Raw genomic sequence first — 27293 nt, forward strand, 5'->3', positions numbered from 1 at the left:
AGTGAGCTTTTTCAGCATTTCTTGAACAAAAATCTCCGGCCACTTGATGCCTGTAATTTGAGACCCATCGAGAGTGAGTCGACAAAAAACACCGCCCGGAGAGCGAGCTGAGCTCCCTCTCTTTGTGACTCTGCCTCTCACTCGTCGTGTGTGTGTGTGTGTGTGTGTGTGTGTGTGCTCTCCTCCATAACCAGGGACGCAAACGCCGAGCATCTCGGCACGCCTTCCGCCTGCCGAAGCTGTTTGTTTTGGCCGGGGATTAAGATTACGGCTGTTATCTTTGGAAGAGCAGCATGGGTAATTAGCGCTGTCCGAGTTCCACTTGCCCTCAGAGTAAACCCCGGCTGCCCGGAGAGTGCTTTTGTACCGAGCTAACGGGGGAAGGAAACATGTCTCCTTGTATCCTTCAACGTTCTTACTTTAGGCCTTAATGGTTGACGGCTGTGCTCCTAGATGTTGGAGAACGTGCTCCAACTAATCCAGATGCTCTCTTCAGCTTTTTAACTTTGATATTTCACTATTTTTAACAGGTTGCAGGCCGGACTTTTTGTCTCTCTTCATCGTTTCCTGGCTACGAGTGAAACTTAAAGGGGAGTGCTCTGCCCCAGAATCCCTTCAGAAATCCTGCGGGGTTTTGTTTTAACAAGCTCACAGCGAGACGCACTCTCGTGACCTTTTTGTGGCCCTCTTTTAGTAGTTCACTGGAGTCAGTGCGAGTCTGCATTAAAGCTTCTTTTACTAAGCTAAAGGCTAGAGACATAATACCAGCCCCAAAGAGCCGCCGTCGGAGCTGCTTTTTTCGGCGTCTCTCCCTCTTTTAAAAAATATATATATATATTTGTCTTGATGATTATTTTTCGTCTTTCTTTTGCGTATCTGCCTTTCGTTTGTCGTTTTGTTCTGTGTCTGTTGGATCTCCCTTTCATTAGAGAGTCGTATCTATGCCCTTGCACGTCGGCTTGTTTGGACACAATCCAGCTGGTGGAGTTGAGCATCTGTGTGTCTGCAGGAGAAACGTGGTACGTGGCGTATTTATGGGAACTGCCATTCAATATGTTCACGAAAGGGGACATATATTTTTTTTTAAGTCCCGTATTTGGATTCATTACTTGGTTTCTCTCCGTCTCCGTTACTGGATCCGGGGAATCCTCGAGTCGAGCCGGTGATGAGAAAACGAGTGAGCTGCCAAAGCCTTGCGGAGCGTGGTAGGCCGAGACACCTGTCAATCAAGCAAAGCTCGCTGTATGCGTCGCTCTCGTTTGAATGCGTCTCACTTCCTAACGATTTAACGTAAAAGAATGCAGGCGCTCTTCGTCTTAATGCCACTATTTGCTTATGCATGTGTCATGCTGGAAACATCCAATTAAGGAAAGTCATCTGACATGTTGCACGGAGAGTTGCACACACATACACACACACACACACACACACACACACACACCACCCTCTGTTGAGTCCTGAAAGCTTCCTCCACCCCGCCACCCAAGCAACGCCTGGTGTAGTCATTGCTCAGTCCGATGGGTTCAGAATGTCTGAACTGCTTTTTAGATAAATGGTGCATGTCTGCTCGGAGGGGGAGGCTGAAGATGGAGAGATAAACAGAGTTATTGGAAGATTAAGAGTCGGGAGAGAGAGAGAGAGAGAGAGAGAGAGAGACTGACTCACTAGGGGGGTCTGCACACTCTTTCTCTCTCACACACACACACTGTACATAGAGGCATTGCAATGTGATGCAAAACCCCATATGAATATCATGAACGTGCACAGATTGAGACGGCATGAACATACAGAAACATATGTTCGCATGCATAAGCAGGGCACTTACACACACACACACACACACACACACACACACACACACACACAGCAAAACATAATACAAATCTACTCCGGCACATTTAGCCGGCAGGGATGGAAGCAAATCCAATTCTGTGCAGCATATTGCACCAGTAATGATGGAACGAAACAAGTATACAGACACATGAAATGATTCATATTCACACATGGCTCGACACAGACAGACAGACAGACAGACACACACACACACACACACACACACACAGACATACACACACACAATCACTCCCACTCACTCACAGACTAGTGTCTTAACGGCGTCTGCCTGACACACCAAAGTAAACCAAGGATTCTACCTGCCTCTGCTGCACAGCTACTAGAGGCAAATATCCAGGAGACACCACACTGGAAAACACATTATTCACAGTTCATGCATCCTGCTCCGGGGAACGAACGAACACACACACACACACACACGTGCAGACAGAGCAGGGTGACGGCTGTCTTGACGATCATTCAGCATCCAGTCCACAAGCATCACCGTCCTCGTTTCTGTCTCGTCGGCAGTATTCTCCACAGCATCAGCTCACGGAAAGGTCTAGACGCTCATTAAGCGAAGGGAAGGCTCCGTCATTCGGGGGCGGCTCTACCCAGCCGCTTCGTGCATGAATTTGTAGCAGTCGTTAAAAAGTTGAGCCACTAAAAAAAAAAAAAGCTAGCAAGACCACTAGATGAGAACCGGGAACAGTGGGTCAAAAGCCATCACCAGCGCGAAGCACTCGCGAAGAAAAACTCCCCATAGTTTCAAACATGTTGAACACGTTTTTTTGGTCACAACTGCTATTTCTAGCGAGGTCGGTCACTTTAATTTCTCATTTTGCAATTAAACCTGCATGTTAGAGTAAACTGTATAGTATCTGGAGCAGTTTAATTATAACTAACTGTAATAATAAATAAATAACTATAATAAAGACAGCGTCTCCCGGCCGAATGAACGCTAATCTGTTCGCGAGCAATTTCACGATGCAGTAAATTAGCCGCAGCTACAACAAGTGTGTGTGTGTGTGTGTGTGTGTGTGTGTGTGGTGGGGGCTTGACCTCACAGCCCCCTGTTCTGCTGCATAAAGCCAGAAAAGGGCCCCATCCACCCAATGATGCTAATATCCAATCAGCCCAATGGGAAATGCCACAAAATATAGATGCTAATAACTAGCTATCACAGAGCCCAGGGCTCTGGTGGCGAAGCTCGACACACTAAGAGTACAGTAATTTAAACTGTGGTCAGCGAGGTTGCCGCTTATCAGAGAATGCACAGAGGCAGCAAAGGCACACACACACACACACACACACACACACGGCTCTCCTCACATACACATGCAGTCCAATTATAGAGAGAGGACAAGGCCTGGGCCCTGCGCTCCCAGTGACCTTGTTCTGGGACAGATTGATGAGGCGCTGCATCACCCCAGTAGATCAAATAACTCCTTTCTGGCCCTCATTAAAGGGACTCGGGGAGATCTGCAAGTGCTCGCGCCAACACACTGCACTGGTACCGACGTGGCTGTCGTTTTTTATGGACAGAACAGAGGGTATTGAACCTTCTTCTTTTTGTTGTTGTTTTATATCAAATGTGCTGGAGAGGTCGCAGCTGTTTTAAAGGGTGCAGACGCGTAATCGGTTAAGTGGTTGTTCGATAGATGTTTGCGTTTGTTGTTCTTTCAAAACCCTCCCTGATCTGAGGAATGTGGCAGGCGTCATTTGGACTTGTTCATTTCCTGGCACATGGAGTTGTTGATGTGCCTGGTTAGTTTTTGACAAATTGGTTCCTCCTACAATTTTTTTTTTTCCCCGCCCGTCAATGTAATGTTTTATTCTATTTTTGTGGTTGTCTGACTCCTCTTCTCTTCCCCCCCCCCCCCCTTGTCTGGTTTCCACAGTTCCTCCCCAGTTCGCCAAGCGGCCGGACAACGTTTACGCCTACGAGTCCATGGACATCGTCTTTGAGTGCGAGGTGTCGGGGTCACCGGCGCCCACCGTCAAATGGGTCAAGAACGGAGACGCCGTCATCCCCAGCGACTACTTCAAGATAATCGTGAGTTGATTTGGAGCTAAAAAGCCGGACCTTTCCTCCCCGGTCTGCGTTGACGACGTTGTTGTTGTTGTTTATCGCAGATGCGTGCTTAACAACATTAACCGCTCGTTTTTTGTTTCCCCTTCCCGGTTCTGTAGAAGGAGCACAACCTGCAGGTTCTGGGTCTGGTGAAGTCGGATGAGGGTTTCTATCAGTGCCTCGCGGAGAACGACGCAGGCAACATCCAGTCAAGCGCCCAGCTCATCATCTTAGATCACGGTACGCCTCTCACCAGACGACGAAAAAAAACACAACATTTCTAAAGATTCTTCAGTGATGAAATAATTAATGCAAGGAGCGACTCCAAAAATGAATCATGTCTGATCAGTAGGACTACAACTAACAAATCTGTTGATTTACTACTTTGATTCATCATCATCAAAGTCCCCCACGAGCTGTTCGCTTTAACATCTGTGAGTACTAACGATGTCAGGGTTCGGTGTTTACGTTTATTACGATCATGTGGGGGGAGGGGCTTTAGAGGGAGGCCTGTGTTGCCAACTTGGCTCCCTAGAAGCTAGTGCTGCTCCCTACTATCATGAGGGTTAGGGTTAAAAAAACTAGTGTGCCTTGTCGACCTAACTTTAGCTAATTAGATTTACAAAATGTTTACTCCGGAGACAAAAGTAGTCTGTGTTCCTGTAATTCATCACGTGAGGCGCGTCATTGGCTGTCGCGCTGCGTCGCAACGGGGCGTGCCGTGCGTCGTGACGTCCACCCAACTAATCGAGGATGACAACTTAAGTGTCCCGAAAATATGCGGGAAATGATTTGAGCGCCCTGGCTCTCGAGGTAATTTAGTTTTCATTGCGTCTAACCATTGGAGAAAATGTAATACGACTTCAATTCGAGATAATTTGCTCAGTCATAATGACCCCTCCCCCCACCCCCCCCCACCATAAACACACACACACACACACAATAAAACAACGAGAAATTTAAGATGATACAATTTCACTGAAACGCACAATCTAAATTAAAAAAAAAAAGGTGGAAAATGGAGGAACAATGAAACGGCGAGAGGAACAAATCAGTTGGAGTCTCACCAATTTGGTGAGGAAGACTAAATGTATTCAAGCGTGAGCGCGCCCCCCCCCCCCCCCGCAAGCAGGTGGCTAATGGATTAGCGTAGCAGTGTCCAACTGGTGGCCCCCCAGCTGTGTCACCCCTTCTGGTTGGAGGACAGTAAGTCAGAAATAATGATAACCTGCAGCTCATTGTGTGTTTGTGTTGGACACCATTGATAAGGGTCTGGCCCCCAGTCTTTATTCTTTTCTTTTTGGTTGTTTGAGTTGAAGATAAAAAAAAAAAAAGAGATGAATTACTGCGGCAGCTGCCCTTGAAGGCGGGTCTACCCTGAGGTGGGGGGGGGGGGGGGGGGGGGGGGGGGCTTTGACGAAATTAATCTCTGTTTACTCCACGAATATCACACACGAGTGTGTACCTCTGTCCTCGTCGCTTAATCCAAACACGCTTACCACCAGAATGTTTCCCCCGCTTCCTGTTTGTTCATCAGTTTTTATTATCCAGTCGCCATCCGAGCCTCGGGAGGGATGGATCTGGAGGAACGAGTGACGTCGCGGAGACGCCGTTTATTCTCTCCCGTGAATTATTGACGTCCTGTGCTTTGTACAGACGCATTTCACCGCGGCGCTCTCCACAAACGCCCGCTTCGCCCCGTCAAAGTAATTTCCTCTCGCATTGGTCGAATCAATGAGAGTGTGTTTTAAAATCATCTTATTTCCTTCAGGGGGTTTTGTGGGCTGCGTGATGTGAAGCTCTTTGAGTTCATGTACAGTGCACTCTATACACGTATTAGCCTGCGGCTTAGCTTAGCACAAAGACTGGGAGCGAGGGGAAACTGCTAGCCTGGCTCCGTCCATCAGGGTATATAATGTGTATTTCGCTCCGCTCGCTGTCTCTTTGCTGAGCTGAACTGTTGGCAACGGTTTCATATTTCACGGACCGAGTCTCCCCTCTGTTGTATTCTTCTCTCTTTCCTCCTGGACACATTCGATCCTACAGCCATCTGCCACCTTTCTCCCCACTTCCTCTCTTTCTTTCTCTTTCTCTTTCTCTTCTCTCTCTTTCTCTCCCTCTCTATTTCTCTCCCTCCCTCTCTCTCTCCCCTCTCATTCCCTCTCTCCCTCTCTCTTTCGCTCTTTCTCTCCCTCTCTCTCTCTCCCTCTCCCCCTCTCCCCCTCTCTCTTTCCCTCTCCCTCTCTCTCTTTCCCTCCCCTCTCTTTCCCTCCCTCTCCCTCCCTCTCTCTCTTTCCCTCTCTCTTTCTCTCCCTCTCCCTCCCTCTCTCTCTTTCCCCCCCTCTCTCTCTCCCTTTCCCTCCCTCTCTCTCTTTCCCTCTCTCTCTCTCTCCCCCTCTCTCTCTCTCTCTCCCTCCCGCTCTCTCTCTTTCCCTCTCTCCCCCTCTCTCTCTCTTTCTCTCTCTCTCCCTCCCTCTCTCTCTCTTTCTCTCTCTCTCTCTCTCCCCCTCTCTCTTTCTCTCTCTCTCCCTCCCTCTCTCTCTTTCTCTCTCTCTCTCTCCCTCCCTCTCTCTCTCTCTCCCCCTCTCTCTTTCTCTCTCTCTCCCTCTCTCTCTCTCTCTTTCCCTCTCCCTCTCTCTCTCTCCCTCTCTCTCTCTCTCTCCCTCTCCCTCCCTCTCTCTCTCTTTCCCTCTCCTTCCCTCCCTCTCCCCTCTCATCTTTCACAGCCACCTGCTCTCTGTGATAATCCAACACACCGGGCTTTGTGGTAATTGCTCCGGCTTGAATATTATCCCTGCGTGGCGACCCCGCTCACAGCTGGACGTCTCTGTCCATGTCTCTGCCCACTCGGACGCTCCTCCTGCTCTTTGCTGCCGCTGTGTGTTTGGCCTCCGTCGGGTATCCGACCGGGCGCGAGTGTCCCTCGCCGTCGGGGGAGATAAGCCAGGGACTTGCCACGGGGATAAAGTTGTCTTCACCCAACAGGGAAATCAATGGGGGGTTTGAACTGCATCTAAACACCCGGCGGCTGCACGTTGGCTAATATTCATTAGTCGTCCTAATCTTTGCATCTCGACGCTGCCAGCTGCAGTTAAACGCGGCTCCACTGATGATTCCCTCGCGTGGATGTTTGGAATTGGAAAAAGGGTCAGCTGTCGGCCGTTAGCATATGTACAGCATCTTGAGGGTTATTAATAGTGCTGTGTGTGCTTTGCATCAATGCTCGTGGCTTTTGGGTGCAGTAGACGGCGATGGCTGACTCATTGGACAAAATGTCTGCACAAGAGAAGAGAAGGCTTATTTCATTCGGCTTCGACCATCTTGAATCCGTAAAAGAAAAGATGTTTTGGGGGAGCGGAGGTCAAAAATAGGACTGCAGATTGCCGTCTCGGAACAATTTTCCTGGACATTCCACAAACATGTGCAATATGGGTCAGCTAGTTGCAAACAGATGTGAGTAAATAGGAGCACCGATGCCAAAAGTGGACCTAATTAAGCTGCCTGCTGCAGGCCAAGTAAGCGCCTCTTAAGGTCCCTTGTAAAACGGCCGCATACAGGCGTCGGAGGTTTGAGTAGTTATAGTGGGATGAGTTATAGCCATTACATTACGCCACAGACAAGGAAAACGGTTACTTAAAATTGTGTGTGACTTTTCACACCAACAAATATGTTAAAATAAAAAAAAGTTAAAATTGACTAAGTTACGACGAGGTTTTTTTTAAAACTGGTTAGGATGTTTTCCAGCCACTATATGACCTCCATAAGCAAACGAGAACACCAGCAAGAAGATTGTCTGTTTCTTAATTGCTATTCTTATGAGCTTGATCTTAACTTCGGTGGTGATCATGGTAACACTACTGCTTTTGTCCACAGGGGGCGCCAAAACCATTACAAACATAAAGTTGCTGCTTTGAATTAATTGTGTTAAATCCAGTTCCACGCGCACATCTGCCAATGTTTCCTTTTACTGAACTATAAATACGACCACTTCAAGCCGTCCAGACGATTCCCTGCTTCGCAGTGTCAATGTGTGCGGTTTGTTGTCAAAATGATCACGAGGGAGGTTAGTCGGTGACAGAGGATATGCTATTTTAGGGATTATAGTCACGTGCGTAGACAGAGCGCAGCAACAATTGGCGGCCTCTTCCAGGCACATGATTATGTGAAGCGTTTATGCATGATACTTTAGTAGGCGGCAATTACAGCTCAGAGAGGAAATGGGTCGCGTTTCTTTTAGCGTGGAAGTTATGCACGCCCGAGACAAAGAACGCCTTTTTTTTCTGATTGTCAACCCGCCACATGCAGTACAAAGAGTAGGACTGTGTCTGAAGTTTGAGATGGTGGCAACCTGAAACGTGTGCCTCTTCTGCAGCGAGGTCGTATTTTTTTGTGTAGCTCTTTTAAGGTCCAGATCAGAGCTGAAACTAATCTCTGGTTTTGAGGATGATTTGCATTCTAGAAGTGGACAGCTGCATTAAGCTTTTGCATTTAAAAAAAGAAAAAAGAAAAGAAAAAAGCCTCTGCACGTTTTTCAGCGTTGTGCATTCTTCTTTAACAACCCAATCACAAACCAACGGGCCTGGGAGCTCTTAGTAGAAGCCCACGTGTCATAAAACGGCAAGTTACAGGTTTTAAGCACCTCCATTTCTATCTGAATATGAAAAAGTCCTACAGAAGTGGATGCACTCACTTTGCCGTTTTGCCCTTAAGTGCATGTTATTTAGCGTTCTCGTGTTCGCATAAATTGAAGAGATGCACCTCCATTTGCATCTGAATGCTCATTTCTTTTTGCTATTTCCATATGGCGCGCTGGCTTCAAAAATATGTAAATACACCCGTGTCTGTGGGTTTTGTCTGTTCCTCCATCTCTCCTCTCTTCTTCTTCCTCCTGCGTACCGACTCGAATAACGTTTTGACATTTTTTGCCTCCTCGTGCCCGGGCCAAGCGTTTCACTGGAGAGCCTGAAAGCTTGTTTTATGGATGTACGAGCTCTGAGCCGTGCTGCTTTAGGCCCCCCCCCACCCCCCACCCCCCCCCCCCCCCCCCTGCTGCGAGTCAAGTTGCATTGAGACGAATGAGAAAGGGAGGCATTTCACTTCAGGTGGGAGATAAACATCAGTCGGCTGCTCGGTGGTGTGCAACACTTCTTTATCCTGTCGGGTTGCGACGCTAGGTTTTTATTCAGGTCGGCTTATGGCAACAGAAAAAAAAGAAGGAAAGATGACGTTGTGTTTCTGATGCACATGCATTCATTCAAGCCTTTTGTTGCGTCCTCGATCCCTCCCATCTCTTGCTCCTTCAATTCTGCTTCCCTCTTTATTTTTACCCTTCTCTCCCTTCCCCCTTTATCGAGCCGCGGTGCCATTAGTCTCCCCCCACCACCCTTCCTAGACCTGTGGCAGCAAACAGAAGAGTCCTGTCCTCGCCTCCCCATCAGAGGTACTAGACCCCCCCCCCCCACTGAGAGATGGAGATGCCTCATCGCTGCCTGAGTGCTCACGGTGTCTGCTGGCTTTCCTCTCCCTCCATCACTCTGTGGCACCAGCGGCTTCTGGCATGATAAAACCGACATGTGTGCCGTGCCCAAAAGCTGCAGCCTGACAAATACTGGAAGGGGGTTTTATTTCGAGAGTCGCACACACCGTAACTTCATTAGCAAATCAATTAATCGCGGCAGGTCCTGAGCCACCAGACCTCCGAGTGAAATGACACGGCCACCAGGAGCCTCTTACAGTATTTGCGGATGACTTGGCGCCGCCGAAAAATACAAATATATATATATATATATATATATATATATATATATATATATATATATATATATATACGAGCATTGGCTTTGATCTGGGCCACGACGGCTAACACCTCATAAGGATTAGGACCCAGAAAGTCAAACAACCCACTCAAGTTTTATTTAGATGTCACTAACGCACAACGGCATGAAGTGGAAGTTTAATGTCGCCTCTGAGGACTAATTAGAGGCAACGTGGAGCCTTGTGTACTGTTGGTAAACTGTAAAGCTCCCATTAAAAGTCCCTTTTTTTACTCGCCGGGTGCGGCTCCATGTTTTGACGGATAAACGCAGGTCTGGATTATGGACACGTGTACGTCGTTGGATAGTAAGATTCTCCACAGTGCTGCTGTTCAGTTCATTCTACGGAAAAGAGCACCAACGCATAATTAATTCATAAAGTCGGAATATGTGTCTATTCCTTAATTATTCACATTCCTTTAGTCCGTAATGGTCTGCCGATCAAAAGAATCTAAATGTTTCTCAAAAAAAAACCGATCAAAGATGTGAATATCGTGAAGTCCGTCGCCCACTAGCTGCTAACTTGCACTTTAAGTGACTCAAACAACATTTACTCCTCGTCCTGCACCGTGTTGTTGGGTGCTCTTCATTTTTTTTTTTTTCACCTCGCCGGCTCCCAAAATCCATGTCCCCAACTTTCCCTGTTGAGTTTTCACACCTTCTCCTTTTTAAACAAATGAATGAAGCCAGATGAGATTCAGTTGTTTAGAGCCACACACACACAAAAAAAAATGATGTCAAATATTAACGCGCAAGAAAAACGGCATTGGCAGCAAACAACCACAACAACGTGGAAAAATACAGATAACTGGAGCGCGGCCATTACAGCCGGAAAGATGCCGTGGACCCGGTTTACCAGAAGCGGTTCTGCTCACACTGAGCAACCAAAAGAAGAGAGAGAGCTTCAAACGCTTCCACCTTATGTTTTAAAATATTGCAGTAAGCCTTAGGAGAGATGCTTTCTCCAAACAGAACTGATATCTGAAGCCAATTTGTAACGCAAACAGTCACCCAAATGTTGAAACCGCTCTGTTTCATCGACAGCAGTCAGTTTTCCACGTGCACGAGAGAGACGGGGGAACACGGCGGCCTTAATCCACTGTTGTGGTTGTGTGCCGACGTGCCAGCAGGACGGGTTTTATGTACAAATACGTCTTGATGTCCTCTTTTAAGTATTTGAATTGATATTGGATCGAAAGTAAAAAGGGAGACACTTAAAAGCCGGATTCTCCCGGCGCTGCTGTCAGCGTGATGTACTGTCGCGCCTCCAGCTAGTGTTGTGGAAATAAAGTCCTCGTGAATCCGTATACTATAAAATGTAACTAGATCATGATTAAACAACAAAAGAAGCCGTTTCAGTCAAGTTTTACCCCCCCAAAAAATAAGCCGACACATTTGTGGCAGACGAGGGATGCTTCCTTTACGTCCCCAGCATCGGCCTTATTCCCTCTTCAAATCAAGGCTGCTAAAAGACCTCTTACCCTCCAGGCGTAGCGGCGCGTGAACGTGTCGGCGCGGTGCAGCGTGGTGTTGTCTCCGAGTGTTCCTTATTTTTCTTTTTTAAACGTGTGGAAATGTGACTGTCGGGGAAAAAACACCCGTGGCGCGTCGTACTGCTGGGATGTGGGCGTTGGCGAGTGGCGTCGCTGGGGACTTTGGGAAGGTGGTCACATGGGCGCCGATGAATCAAACGCACAGTCACGCGTGACCGAGCGCAGCAGGCCGGTGTATGTAATAATTACTGTTTTTCATTTTCATGAACTTTGTCACGTTTGATCTTTTTTTTTTTTATATTGCAATTTCCAAAAGTCAACATTCGTATCGTGAGCGGCGCATTACCAGCCGGAGCCTGAGAGGCGGAGAGGAGTCTTGAGCACACGCAAATAAAGTGCAACTGGGGGATAAAATCGCCTCCAAAAAGAAAGTAGTTGAATCCTTTTCCATAAAAAAGAAAACATCAATTAGCGCCGGCTGTACCTGTTGTTCAGCCGCTCCACTTTAATCCCACTACACGTAGCTGCAGGTTCTGTTCTCCACTGTTATAATAATGAGCACCTAATCGCTACTCGCAGTCTGGAGAATTATTTGCAGTCGGCGGGATGTTGTTGATTAAACAAACACGATAATACTGTTGTTTTTATTTAGAGCATTGTCGTTATATATATATATATATATATATATATATATATATATATATATATATATATATATATATATATATATATATATATATATATATATTTTTTTTTTTTTTTTTATAAATTCTTGTGATCATGAAAAGGGAATAAAAAATCAGGGGCATTTGGTGGGGAACAATAATTATATGTAAATGTGAATACATTCCACTAAAACTCTGCCTCGTAGCGAAATGCATTGATATTCAAATTGGGGCGATAAAGCCCTAAAATGTGCACACAGTGTCTTAACTGAAACACACACACACACACACACAGCATGTTAGTGATTAGTGAATGCATTCACCCACTGGGGGGGGGGGCTGGAGGAACCTGATCAGAGGGATTTTATCCTAAATTTATTGTGAGGAGCAAATCGGCATCCACCAAATTGCTGTTTATTTGTGCGCTGACGGCAAAGTAAGTGTTTGTGTTGTGGCTCTGTCTCTCAGGGGTGGTGATGACTGTGTGTGTTTATGTGTCTGTGTGTGTCTGAGTGTGTGTGTGTGTGTGTGTACACAAGCTGAGGTTCTCACAGCTGAACTTTTCTATGGGTTGCATTTACTCAACTGTAGTGGAAGGCTTTGCCTCCTTTTATAAGTGCTAACTGCTAAATGTTATGGGGGTCTATTTTGCTCTTGTTTTGTACACCCCAGTGTGTGTGTGTGTGTGTGTGTTCTGACGGCATGTTTTCCACTCCTCACCAACATGTGCCCTTCATTCTTTTCTTTTTTTACAATCTAACACCTTCCACCTCCAACACACACTCATCCAGGATGCCGATCTGATGCTTTTGGACGCGGCCGGTCCTCTGGGTGCAGTAATTGGAAGGTCCACACGGCACAAAAACATCACTTTCCTTTCACACCCTCCCCTCCGCTGCAGGCAGCTGACCCCTGTGAGCGGCGCCACCGAAGCTGGAGCTTTTCATTTCTCCTGTTAGCAGCCCCACCCCCCTCCCTCCTCCCTTTTCTCCACCGCGCGCCCTTCCAGTTTCCATCAGCTAAAAGTAGAATAGAGAGTAACATCACAGCTGGCCGTGGGACATCCCGCTGCCAGCTAGCGTCGTGCGATAGCACCGGGTCCAACCCAGGGAGGCGGCTTCATCGGTACAGCTGGAGTCTGATTAGCTGCCTGTTTGTTAGTGCGCCTCCCAGGGGTGGGGGTGCAGCCGCTGCCACTTCTGCAAACATCCTATTTGACCTTTTCACGCCCTTTCCTGGTTGTTCAGCACCACTCACTTTATACATAAAACGCTGCAAGTGCATGTACACACACACACACACACACACAGCCGCACACGCACACAGCCGCACATAGAGCTTTCTCTGAAATCAATTACTCCATCCCCGGCTCGCTCTGTTCCCCTGGAAAGGTTGAATTGTATTTGTGTACCTCCGAGGTAATAAGATACAAAGGCTGTGTGTGTGTGTGTCTGTGTGTGTGTGGGGGGGGTCTCGGGGGTCTCGGGCATCGCTGGCAAAATGCTCTGGAGACGGGCGGCATCCCTGTTTTGGTCCGCTCGAACAGCCCAAGAGGCCTCGCTGTCCTCTCCCAGCCATCATGTGGAGCACATGATGCATATGATGCCGATTTGTCAAAGTGGCAATGCAGGTGGGGGTGGGGGGGGGGGGTACATTTACATTGTATAGCATTAGCATAGTCGCACATCTACATTTGCATACAGAGTCTGGGTAAGCAGCTGTTAGCCGTGTGTGTGTGTGTGTGTGTGTGTGTGTGTGTGTGTGTGTGTGTGTTGAAGCAAGGCGTTCGGAGGAACAAAGTAATCACACCCAAATTAACTCACCAGTGGCTCCGGGATCAAGGGGGTACACATGTTTGATGGTGAAGGGACGCTGTATGTACACACAGTGGATAATTAATTATTGATGCACCCCCGACCCCATTCAATTACCGGCGTCTTTAAAAAAAGAAATAAGGCCGTTAGTTTTCCCCCGACGTGTTGCGATCGTGCCTCGGTAGAACGTATACGACAATTTGCACATTCCCACACGTTAAATCCTTCTGCTTCTTGTTTACTCTGAGAACCCAGAGCAGGGATTGTCGCTTTTTGTATTTTTTTTTTTTTAATGAAAACTAAATTGCACAAGAGTGGATCTCCATCTCATCCAGAACCCTCCCCCCATGCAAATGCCGTCTCCTGCCGTGTTGATTTTTTTTTGTGGGCGGGGGGGGGGGGGGGATGTATATGAACATTGAACCAAACTCCAGAACGGTTTAAGAGGAGAAGGCTGCAGGCCTTCAAAGCGGTAACGTTTTTATCCGCCTGATAGATGGAGGTACAAACAAACCACCTCAATCCCACCAAAGCGTTCGCTGCATCGCCGCATGGCGTCCAGGAGCCCCCCCACCCCCCACCCCCCACCTCTGTCACAGGAGTGTAGAGACGTAAATACATCTGTGACCCACTTCAAACCTTTTATATCAGCATTTAGGCTCTGAGCTTATTGAGGTTTCTCAGATTGTTAATCTCCACTTTTTCTGCGTTGTGATGCACGCAGCATCCAAAGTGTACCCGCTGGTACAGAAGTCCGTTTTTAAAAAATTATTTCCCCTCAGTTTGCCTGACGTTGATGGTGTATTTCTTTTTAATTGATTAGAACACCTCGTCACTTTAAGCCTTCGCGAGGTTTTGATCCGCATTTTAATCTCGACTATCTCTGATTTTATCAAAAGGGAGTGTGTGCCGTCCCCGACGAGCCCCACCGACCCCCCCAACCCCCCCGATACTGCGTCAGTCGGCCAACGATGAGGCGTTCACAACCCAGGGAGCGGTGGAAAGGTCCATAAGTCAAAACTAGCAGGGATTTAATTGTTTCCCCTTTTTATTGCTTTTCGTTTATTGCTGCAATGCTTGGAAAGCGTTTTGTAAGTGTAGAAAATTGACTATTATATTTGAGTTTCATTATCGCTCGCGACAAGTTAGTCGAGAAGAAACCAAGAGAACAACAACGAGAAGGAAAAACCTGCTCGGTCGGCCCTTTTTTTTTTTTTTTCTCGCCCTCCTCACTCTCTCTCTCTCTCTCTTCACCTCTCACGTTGTCTTCACTTTGTCGTTTATGACTTTTGTCGGCGCGTTAAGGAGCCGAGCTGTCAGGGGGCCGGCTCATCTTTCCAGCCTTATCTCGAAAAAGGGAGCAGGAGGAACAAGATATCCGGGGGGAGGGGGGGGGGGAGGAGGCCGTCTTATGCGTCAGCAGTCTTTCCACCACGTTTACTTAATTACCCACCGAGGTGTCGAGGTCGCTCTGTCGTCGTGGCTTTTACGTTCATCTTTATTTCCTCCCCTCTGTGCGCCCGTTGCATGTTCACATGTTTTTGCAGGACAAAGACCGTCAGTCTGATTTCATTCACGCTCCGCTCACTGTACGGCAGATAAAAGGGACGGACTTTGTGCTGGATGTGTCGCCATCACCGAACCACATTAGACACGGAGACCAGTTCGGAGAGAGAATCCATTTAGCCCAGAGCCCGGCACGGCCTGCTGAATCCCACCCTGAAAGGGCTATCGGGGGGGCGGGGCAGATATCTACATTCAGCAGATTGATGCTCTCCTGGTGGAGGCCAGGTGGGGGCCCTCTTTATCTCTGCACTCAGACCAGATGATGAAGCGACTGCTTTCCAGTGGAGGGGGGGGGGAGAAACACGCGGATTACGGAGTTAGCGGGGCGCGATAAAAGTTACGAGGCTTCCAACAGAACTTTTAACGCTACTATTATTTCAGTTGAATATCAAATCGAAGGCTTTGCGACGCGTTCTCTTTGTCTTTGACTGTTTTGCGTATTGGTTCCCCAGATTTATTATGCAGATCCAGAGTAACCTTCCTCATTAAGCCTTAATGCCAGCCATTCATTAGCTCTGGCACAGAGACTAATGGCACTATTAATCAGCTATGAATAGAGCCTGGCAGCGGCAGTGGGAGGCCGACGCCTCCTTACAGTAACAGTTTTAGGCATGCATGTACAAGACAGATTGTCAGAAGGACACAGAAAACTGCGCAGCATGTCAATTACATACATGTGACGAGGTGTATAAAGATGGAGACTACATCTAATGGTCGTTTCGCTAATCCCAGAATGCATTTCTCGCCAGGCTTTACAGTACCTCTCTGACAGCGTGGCGGTCCTGATCGTATTTGCTACGTCCAAAGTCTTAGAAACTCAGTTTCACAGATGTGTGTGAGTCTTTATTCATGAGGATGATTGTTCGGCATCCTGTGATTTACACTGCAGTCGGCGTATTATCGGGCCGATGATATGTTTCCCTTTGGGTTTGTTTCTTTTGGCTCCATCCCAGAAAATTAGATTTGAAATGAAACGCCGGCTTTGAGGTTAAAGTGTTGACTTCCAGCTGAAAGGTTGTTTGAGGTTGTTGACATCCAAATTGGTTGAAGTGAGGAGTCGTCTGCCCCCCCCCCATAAACAGACAGGCAACGCAACGCTCTTCAGTCACATGACCTCAATCCATCGGAGTCTTACCTGCTGAGGCCCAAACTGCTCTGAAATGAGCCAGAAGTGAAGACATCGAGCGTCTGCTAATCTCTGAGCTGTAGCTCCAGCCAGACAAACCGTGTATATGAGGAATTGATTTTTTTATTTTTTTAGGTTTGTGTCAAATATTCCGAAACGAAAGATTACAATCAGCACTTTAACCTCATAAATCATTGTTTCATTTCAAATCCGAGGTGCCGAGTACAGAGCAAACACAACCTTCTTAAGACAGCTGTGTGTATTCACACACACACACACACACACACACACACACACACACACACACACACACAGAGAGAGATGAGAACATACTGTTCGTGCAAACACCGTGACATACATTTTAAGCCACAAACTCCTTGAGATGTTTGTGCGGATGCACGTGGATCGCAGTGGGTGTGAGAGTGGGGGGGGGAAGTGTGTGTGTGTGGACCAGATAGCAGAAGATCCCTTTCTCACACACACACACACACACACACACACACACACACACACACACACACACACACACAGAATGTGTAAACAAATATTGAAAGCTGTGTCCGCGGTGAAGCCCACGTGCCACGACAGACAAACATGCCGGCGGCCGCTTTTGCATTTCAGAACTATTTTCTCCGGTAATAATACACTTACCGTACTCCAGCGTCGCCCTCCAGGCAATTTCCTTGACCTGTAAACAAACGGAAAAGGTCACACCGACTGACATTCTTTCCTCCTGGTTTTGTGTTTCGCCCACTTGCAAATGGAAAGCACATCTCGCTCAGTTTGTTCCTCCAAAAAAAAAAACCATCAGCAACCACCAAAAGAAATCGCAAACATTTCTGTGGCCAGGCCGTGGAACGTGACGGCTGAAGTGTTTAAAAATAACATTTCAGTTGAGAGAATCTCGACTTTCTAGGGGTTGAGTTGGTCTTTTTTTTTTTTTGCTGCGATGTATTAAAAAAAAAAAAAAACGTTAAATTCCCTGAACACAGAGACGTTTATCTGCATTTGAGAGCCGAGAAGGTGGCTTTGCCCCAAATCCAAAAGTCTCCCTTCAGTTTGCCAGTTTTTTAAAAAGTTAATTAACATGTCAATCATTTTCAATCACAAATAATTGGGCGGGGAAGGCCGTCAGCGGAAGTGAAATGTGCGACGCCATGTTCTGCTCCCACCGCCCTGCCGTTAGAGCCGTGTGTAGACCTGCATGTGTAGTCCCCCCTTGTATTGTGCTTTTTATTTTTTTATTTGTCAGCTTCGTAAGTGTAGTAGAAGTGTTTAATTTCTGTGGTTCCTTGTCACGCCGAAAGGCCTTTTTTTGTTACGTTGTTGTTATTTGTTGTTTTCTTCTTCTTTTTTTTTGTTTCCTACCTTTCTTTCGTTTCACTGTCATTTCCATTTCACCCCCCTTTTCCCCCCTCTCTCCCTTTCGGACCCTTGTTCCTGCGTGAGGGCTCCCTCATCCCCTCCTATGCTGCCTCTGTCTCCCCCCCCTCTCCCCCCCCCCCCCCCCCCCCCCCTCCCCCCTCCCTGTCTCGCTGCATCCATCCCTCCTTCCCTCCTCCCGACCCACAGATGTAGCCCTGCCCTCTTCCCTTCCCCCCTCACTGACTCCTAACACTACTGACCATGTAACGCCAGGCTCCGGAGGCGTAGCGGGTCCGGCGGGGCCCACCCCCTCCGCCCCCAGGGACGTCGTGGCTTCCCTGGTGTCCACCCGTTTCATCAAGCTGACCTGGCGCCCGCCAGCCGAACCCCACGGAGACGAGTTAACCTACTCGGTGTTCTACAGCCAGGAGGGAACCAGCAGGTAGAACACGCACTCCGCCGTAGCAGCGCCAGGAGGGTGCTAGTACACGAATTATTACTGCTGGAGTCAGCAGAGTACTAATATACATACAGGAGTCTCAGACCACTCTGAACACATCCAATTAAAGCAGTTAAAGCACTTATCAGAGCAGTAAGCGTTAATTAATTAAAAACAAACTTCTTCCCTCACAGGATTACCTTTTCCGAGTGTCAACAAAACAATTCAGTTCAAACGCTTTCTTAAAGTGGCTCTGGGATAATCCCCCCCCCCCCCCCCCCCCCAAGCTTCATTCGTACAGGATTTACTGTGTATGTCTGTGACAAAACATTTAAGAAGCTCAGAGGTTTTTCCTTCCATTTCTCGTCAGCGTTTTGGCTATTTTTTTTATTTTTTAATGTTTTCTCTGTAAAATAGCTGCAAGTCATTTTCAGAAGTGGCCTCATGCATAAAAAGAGTTTTACTCACCCGTGCAAGAGCTTGAGATGCAAATTAATACACAACTGTCTAATACGTAAGAGTACAAATACTATTTACACAGACCAGCGTGGCTGCACAATGTGCCTCAGACTAACTGTAGGAAATGAGCCTTTTGAGGTCATTTTCCAAACATTTAATGTGAATATTTTGCTATATTCAAGTTGATCTCAACGAGGGGCGCTTACACAGTTGTTCTGACAATTTATGGACTAAATAATGTATCTATTAATTGAAAAAGAAATAGAAAGATGCATCGGTCAATAATGACAATAACTCATAAGGCAGCAAATATGCACACTTACATCTATCGTACAAGTACAGTACAAAACACAATTATACAATAAAATATAAAATTAAACAGTGTACCGTACCAGGCATTATGAATACATTGAATCCATCAGTTCATTCAGTATTTTCTCAAACGCTTTAAATCTTTTTTTTTTGTAAATATAAGAGTTATTAAATGTTCTGCTCCTCTGTGTGTGTGTGTGTGTGTGTGTGTGTGTGTGTGTGCGCACACACATCAGGGAGCGAGTAGTGAATACCAGCCGTCCAGGGGAGATGCAGGTCACCATCCAGAACCTCATGCCAGACACCAAATATCGCTTCAGGGTCGTGGCCCACAACAGCAACGGCCAGGGAGAGAGCTCTGCAGCGCTCAAAGTGGCCACCCAGGCTGAAGGTAAAGAGACACACACACACACACACACACACACACACACACACACACACACACACACACACACACACACCGTTCTTTTATATGTGCTCAGTACACAGGACACATAAACATAAAGCCGAACTCCAGTCCGGTTAGTTGGAAACACGCTGGCAGCGCACACACCGATGCAAACAGGATGCACTCGGAAGGAGCAAACAGACATCCACACAACCAAATATTCCCTCACAAACAGCATACGCTCACTTCAAACAGAGACGCCACACACACACACACACACACACACACACACACACCGACGCACACATAGAGGAGGCTGTTCGGTGCTGTGCGTTAGGGCAGACCACCCAACTTCTTCTCATAAGCCTCTTCTTGTTTATGCCCCAACATTTACTGTAAAATCTCTCTGTGTATGTGTGTGTGTGTGTGTGTGTTGCTTTAAACCGTGCCTACCTGAGTAAGGAATGTCTGAAATTAGTATTCCAGGATCAAACATCTCCCTCATCCGGCCTGCACAGAGATGCTTTACAGAAGCTCATTAGGGTCCTTTTGAGCGGAGAACACATGAGAATCATTTGGGGGGACAAAAGGGGGTTCTCTTCTCCTTCTTTTTCTCTTTGTGTTCGGGTGTGTAAGCCTTTCCCCCCGCGGCTGCTGCTCCAAAAAGCACTCCGTCTCACCCACATTTCAAAAGTGCTGCGACGGGGATTTCCCTGCACACCGTCGGGGTGGACGTCCCTCACCTCCCGGCTCAGCGGCAGCTCAGTCTCTGTCACTTTGTAGGTCAGCCGCCGCCTCGCTCTCTCTCCCGGCGTCCTTGGTGGAGGGCGGACGGATCGGCACACACACGCACTACACGTTAATGTCTGCCAGCAGGTGCCTAGACACACCGTGGGGATAGTGGTGAGGGCGGTGTGCGTGTGCGCGTGCGCGTGCGCGTGCGCGTGCGTGCACTCTTTTAGTGTAAGAACATGCTACGAATTGGAGCTTAAACTTTTGACCTGCGCCTTAGTGCCAGGCATGTGCACACAACGCTGCACCATATTACCTCTCCCCAGAGACTGGCTCGACACACACACACACACACACACACACACACACACACACACACACACACTGTTATCCGTACACAATGACAAATGGGAACTCGTCTCTTCTGTCAGGAACACCTGCAGCAAATACAAGATATATATATATACCGCGTGGACATAAATCTGTGTGTGACAGTCGCCACGTTAACCTCATACTCACCGTTTCATTTTAAATCCGATGTTCCACGAGAAATGTCCCCTTCCATATACTAACTGACACGTTAGGGCAGTGACACACATGCGATGTTAGCTCTGTCCTCCAGCCCACTGGGTATGAAATAAAATATTTACTCGGAGGCTAACATGACGCTATAAACAAAGCGTGTTTACGTTTGCATCGGATGAACCGTTTCAAAAATACCGGCTCTATTTATCTACAGCCCTCCCCAATTCTCCGGTGGATGTAAAGTAATCCCATAAACTTATACGTGTGTGTGTTTTTACAATATGTCCGATCTGGCTTTAAAGCTTAAAAGATGTAATCTTCACGACGTGGCACCGAGTGTAAAGGGAAGACGTATTCGATTTGTGTTAGCGTTTAATTTAAGATGGTCTAACCACGTTTCTAAACATTCAAGATGGACATTCCTGCCCTTCCCCTCCCCATCTCACAAAAAAGTAGAGCTCATACACATTGTGATAGATTCTCCGTCTAATCCCGCCTCATATCTCCACTAACCAGACGCAATAAGATCAACTGTGTACCGCACTGAAATATAAGCTCGAGGCCGATGTTGATGGGACGCGAGAGACGCACGTTGATGTGTTTTTTTGTTGTTGTTTTTTTTTTGTGGCGGCACAACTTCAGTTTTGTTTGTCGCGTGGGAGTAACGAGAAAATCAACCTGGCTGGCAGCCCATTCCGGGGGGGGGACAGGATCGGACTGAGCCGTCTGGTGGTCTCGGCTGAAACGAGGGAAATGGGGCTTTTGATGGAGACAACAAAATAAAAATGTTGGCAGCCATAGCTGGAAAACTGCCTTCCTGTGTTCCAGATGCAACAAAACGCATCAAGGATGGAGAGGTGCTCAAGATGAAATAAAATGTGTTTTATGTTGTTTTTTTTCTAATTTCTGCTCCCCTGCTTCAGTGCAAGTGCCCGGCCCCGCTCCCAACCTGCAGGCGGTGTCCAACGCGCCGACCTCCGTCTCTCTGAGCTGGGACAAACCGCTCACGGGCAACGGGGAGATGCTCACCTACAAGCTGTACTACACCGACAAAAGCTACGGCGACGAACAGGTAGGGGGTTGGGCTATCGCTCGCTCAGCTGTACATTTACCATGGCAGACGTTTTCCAGGAATCCCCCCCCCCCCAAGAAGAAACATCCGCAGGTTTTGGTGCAGGTTTATTACGAGTTGGGCCGGAAGCATGCGCTTTGTGTCGCCGTCTCACGACTCCCACTTGTGAGACCTTGTGAGGGGAGAGGCAGCGTGTGCAGCTGACACTTTCTTTTTCATGGTTCATTAGATGGAAAGAATATGACTGCATAGCCTCAGTAAAACTATGATGAGGTAAGGAGTCGCTAATCATTTACCGAGCGACTCTTTGCGCGGCCGTTTGGCCTCGCTGTTTGATTGTGCGTCTCGCACAAAAATAAAAAAAAACGGCAGATATGAATCACCAAGTTGTTCTCTGCAGGTCCAACTCCGAGTGGAATTCAGCCGGTTAGATATCGAGTCGGGCCCCGGCAGTAGCACTGTGCGAGCCAGTGAGGCATTAAAAAGCCTTTAATATGATAATGGATGAAACGTCAGCCAGCGCACCGAGTAATGATGCCTCAGCTCCCTGGAGAAGAGAGCCAGAGAAGAGGTGAAAAAGGCAAGAGGACGTGGGAGAGGGATGAAAAGAGAGAGAGAGAGAGAGAGAGAGACGGAGCAGAGATGAAGTTCGAAAGACGCAGTGCTCAAAAGGTCATGAAATATTAAAGGACTGCGGGGAGGAGAGGGGGGGCCAGTCAGGGGCAGCATGTGATGCATCCTTCAAGGGTGACGCGGTCGCAGGCCATCATCCGGCCCAGAGGTCAGAGGTCGTGATCGGGTCGCCTACCCCCCCGGAAAAAGTGAGATTAGATTTCTCCGCTAAAGTCTCTGCTTTTTACTCCAAATGTCACAAGCAGAGAGCTGAATGCAAATTAGCGTAAAAGTAACATTTGTGTTGCCGTCCCAAGTTGTAAAGCTTAAAAAGAAAAAAGTTGCGATCGCAGACGGGATAATTCCCTTCTGGGTGGGAGGTGACCGAATTACAAACAGGAGACGTTGGTGCAGTGAAGGCAGCCGTCCCACTTTGGCAGCGCTGCCATATTTGAGAGATTTGTTTTGGGGTTTGTGAGTCGCTTAAAGCTTGGAAATTGAAGACAACGTTCTGCAACCATCAACATGATGTCGTAGTGAGATACTCAAAAATCAATGTATTGTTTTGTCTTTTTTTTTCTCAAGAAATAATCGTTTTCTTTTTAATTTTTTAGCTTTCCATCATTTGTTAAAATGTCTTCCATCTTGTCATTTTGAATTAGTTAGTGAGCACATTCACTTTCTACTGGCTTTGCTGAGAGCTTAGATGGATAGAAGGGCTTCGGTCCCTCATGGGAAAGGGCTGCCTGCCAACAAGGTAAACCTGAGGCCTAGTCTAAATATAGCGTGCACTTAATAAACTAAGTACCTTTTACAACCCCACTTCAAAACATCCAAACGATCCCAAAAACATTCGTATTTGAGGTCGCACAATTCTGTTTTTTCGATATATATTTTTTTTGTTGAAGAAACTGACTGGCGAGTTTTGTCTCCCTCTGGTTCAGGACGTCGACGTCGATATTCAGTCCTACACGCTGACCGGGCTGAAGAAGAACAACGAGTACAGCTTCCGCGTGGTGGCCAACAACAAGCACGGCCCGGGCGTCTCCACTGATGACATCACTGTTCGCACGTTGTCCGACGGTCAGTATTATCATTTTTAACGCTGCTGTACTTGTGAAACGCGTCATAACTTTATGTAGAAGAGTCTACAATGTGCTGATTTCACAGTCTAAATGTTACTTTGCTGTAGATAAGCGCAGCGATTAATTTTCATTAGCTATCAACCTGCAGATTATCTTCTTCACGGACCGATTCATCTTTTGGTCTCTAAGATGTCAGAAATATAGAATATCTCAATTTCCCAGAGGAGATGAAAACAAAGTGACCAACATTCAGAAAACCTAAAGTATTCAGCAGACGCTAATAATTTTATCAGCTAATTTGTGTGCGTGTGTTGTTTTACAAATAATTGTTTTCTTTTGTTTCACAGTACCAAGTGCTCCTCCTCAGAACCTCACCCTGGAGGTCCAGAACTCAAAGGTAAGACCTTTTGCAGGACCGGTACCTGGTTGAGTTGTTCCACACCTGCCGTAACCGGTTTGGCTCGTTTCAGTACAGTTCAGCTGGTGTGAAAAGCTGTCAATCAAAAACCCTGGTGCAGGCCAAACAGCCAAACGGAGGCGGGTCTTGGTCCGCTTCTGAAACGCACTCCGGTGCAGCTCGTTTGTGGTTGTAAAAGCAAACAACAACAACAACAACAACAACGGGATGTGACGATGGCAGATTTTCAGCACGGTTTCTAAAGTGTAAACAACATTAAATCCATCCGCTGATCTTGAAATCTGTTCAGGAGGCAATCCTATCATTGACCTCCTGCTTCTGGAATTTTATTTCCCCACGTGGGCACCTGAACTGTTTGGACACACACACACACACACACACACACACACAAACAGTTGAACAAATCCAGTGCATAGCCTGCAGCACCGGCTGGTTAAGCGGGTGTGTGAACCCTCATCGATCCTCTCGTCGGCAGGAGACTCGCCTGTCAGAAAGGTTTTATCTTCCGTATCCCTCTCCATCTGTCCAATAGCAAGAAAAGAAACCGTCTCAATCTAAATGGACACAACGCAATATTACTAAATGTAATACTTCAACCAAATGAGCCCAGTTAACACGGACGTATTGGCGTCTTTTTGACCTTTTTTACGTTGACAAATCGGTGCTTTATTGAGATGCTATGTGCGAAGCTACGGAGCCATTTCACCTGTTGGATACCATTTTACATCGAATGAATTCACACCAGACTCGTGCGAAGGTGAGATTTTGTTCATCTAGTTTGAATTCCGGATCAAATTACTCCCGGCCCAAGCCGTCAACTCCCGGTGTTCTCACACCAGTGTCATTGTTAAATGAGATCCATTGTAGTCAAACGCACTGTAGTTCTGATTTAGATAATCCTGCTGCAGGCGTCACAGCGGGTCCCCGACTCAAACAGGAAGCTGGTCTCGGCTGCCTGTCTCTTTTAGCCATTTGATCTTCAAACGGAGAGCTGAAGGCCTGTTTATTGTACGCTTCCATCCAAGTGATGGATTACATTTAACCCCCCCCACCCACCCAAAAAAAGAGATGTTTCTCACGCATGACATGCGAGACAGAACGTGCAAACAGGGAGCAGCGAAGAGAAGAAGATGGGGGGGGGAGGGGGGATCGGGGGGGTTTCATCAACTACAAAAGCCCTTTGCTGGTCGATGCAGATCCCAAGTCAGAGAGAACTGTCAAAGCAAACTAGGAGGGTGAAAGAAGTGGTAGACAATCCTATCACACACTCCCAGCTGGAGTGAGAGCTGGCCGCCCATGCCGAGGGACACTCGGCGGAGAAGTGTGGAGAGAGGAAACACTCGCGCTAATGCCGAGAGGAAAACGAAGAGACGCTGCTCCGTGGAAAAGTGCTGGAGTTGGACAGTGGACGTCCAGCTGTCCCTCCCCAATGACACCCGGACACAGACCCCCATTCAAAGCTGTGAAACAAACATCTGGCGCCCTTCAGTCATGAAATTTATCATCATATTTGTTGTCATTGTGTTTAATTCTGAATGCAAGCAGCCATTACGTCAGTAATTATGGTTGCAAGTATATAGATACAAAGCATTTATACAATACGCTGTTGGATACGCCCGGGCAAATGGGGGGGGGGGGGGCTAATTAACATGCATTTCTCATTCTCCTCTTTGGGCCCCGTCAAGTAGAACCACACGTCTCTTACCCGCGAGGCGGCCGGAAAAACCATGTTTTAGTGATCTTAATTTCGCACCTTCTTTTCCCCACTTTTGGCATCTTTTCACTGTTTTTCCAAAAAGTCAATTAAACAGGTTTTCATGATTAGAGGGAAGAAGAGAGAAATAACGAGTTGGGGGCCGATAGTGCAATAAGAAGAAAAAAATGGAATAATTGAACACACTTGACACAAATTTAATTTGTGCAATTCCCTCGACTTGGCTGGGGAGGAACCCGTGTGTGTGACTGTGTGTGTGTGTGTGCGTGCGCGCCCCCTACATGTATTCAGGCTTTTGTGCATCAGTGTGACAGTGGGGAAGTGTTAATTAACTCTTCTCTCACGCTGGGCTACCCCCCACCTATCTCTTTAAACACACACACACACACACTTGCATGAACCCCACAACGGTGCAGCGTGGGGCCTGCAGGCAAAAATCCCTCCTCATGCCTCTGCAGAGTTAACCTGACCACGTGCATACGTGCACACCCCCACTCATCGAGACAACTCCTTCCGTTATTCATGTGCTTTATATCCTCCCAATGCGTCAATCTGTGTCACCGACGCTCGCAGGAGGTGTTTATTTTAGCGGGACCCTCCCATTTGCAGCACCGCCGAAAGGGGAGGGGAGGGGCAGGTGAGGCGGTGTTTATTCTGGCCAGCAGAGCGGTAACCCTGCAAAGTGACGTTTAACCCTAACCTCGTGGTTGTTGTCTGTTACCCCCCCTCAGGGCATCATGCTCCGGTGGCAGCCCCCGCCCCTTAACGGCCAGAATGGGGAGATCACCGGCTACAAGATCCGATACCGGAAAGGCTCCCGGAGGAGCGAAGCAGCCGAGACCACCGGAGGCACCCAGCTCGTCAAGCTCATCGACGGTAATGCGCACACAAGTTCTCTTGTTCCGGTTTTCATGAATACTTCTTACGTGATCTGTGGCACTTTTATTTATTGCTGCGTGTGTAAGTGGAGGGGAGAAGCTACAGACTCGGTTCGGACCACTACGTTTGAAGGGCATCTCAACAGTTGGGGTCAAAGGTCACTCTGCTCCTCCATATTTAGTTTCTATCTGTGCTGCACTCTGTGTTTTGATGCCGAGGGTAAACGGGGCCATCTGAACAATGCTATCGCTGTGAGTGATTTGCGCCCTTGACTGACAACACGGCTCGCCTGCGACACATTTCCATAAAACACGGTGTTAAAATGGCGGATGCAGAACAAAAAAACTCTTGTATTTTGATCTTAAGGACGACCAAATCCCCGTGTTCCCCTTTTGATGCTTTTATATCGGTCCTTCGTCCAAACGTTCACGCCGTCAGACTCCATTTCATCTCTGCTTGTTTGCATTTCAAGATGCCGCGAGCCGAGTCTGACACGCTCCGATATTTATCATGTTGATCTCGAAACGGAAGAAGACGGGAGTTGCCGTTTGCCCGTCTTCTCTGCAACTATTTGTTGATTTTAGTCAACATCTGCATTTCATCAGAACACTTTTGAGTTACGTCTCTTACGGTAGCCCACCGACGTTTTTTTCCCAGCGCTGCCAACAAAACGCCAGAGACGCACGGCAGCGGTGATTAATATTGGATGTTGTCTCAGCAAACTTTCAAGTGGCCCGGCCTCACGCTGCGCGCCGCATCAAAGAGAATATGCACTTAAAAGTAGATTTTTGAGATTATTCCGGGGAGTGGAACAGAGGGGTGTTTGTTAGTTCAAAAGCGTTTAGAGCGAGATGTTGTAGCCCGGGAGGCACAGATAGTTAGGCAGTCTTCAGAAGAAGACCCCCAAGG

At 47.5% G+C, this 27293-nt stretch overlaps 1 protein-coding gene across 3 annotated transcripts in view; it reads left to right on the forward strand.

Moving 5' to 3' along the window:
* Positions 1-27293, forward strand: part of neo1a (neogenin 1a) — a 132805-nt gene that overhangs the window by 84523 nt on the left and 20989 nt on the right. For all 3 annotated transcript variants that reach the window (XM_034529508.1, XM_034529509.1, XM_034529510.1), the window contains exons 6-13: positions 3735-3889; positions 4027-4147; positions 18023-18191; positions 19196-19350; positions 21528-21676; positions 23233-23371; positions 23721-23770; positions 26237-26381. In XM_034529508.1, coding sequence (XP_034385399.1) covers positions 3735-3889; positions 4027-4147; positions 18023-18191; positions 19196-19350; positions 21528-21676; positions 23233-23371; positions 23721-23770; positions 26237-26381 — 1083 coding nt within the window. The remainder of the gene's footprint in view (positions 1-3734; positions 3890-4026; positions 4148-18022; positions 18192-19195; positions 19351-21527; positions 21677-23232; positions 23372-23720; positions 23771-26236; positions 26382-27293) is intronic.

Source organism: Cyclopterus lumpus, chromosome 3 (genome assembly GCF_009769545.1).
Source record: "Cyclopterus lumpus isolate fCycLum1 chromosome 3, fCycLum1.pri, whole genome shotgun sequence".
NCBI lineage: Eukaryota > Metazoa > Chordata > Actinopteri > Perciformes > Cyclopteridae > Cyclopterus > Cyclopterus lumpus.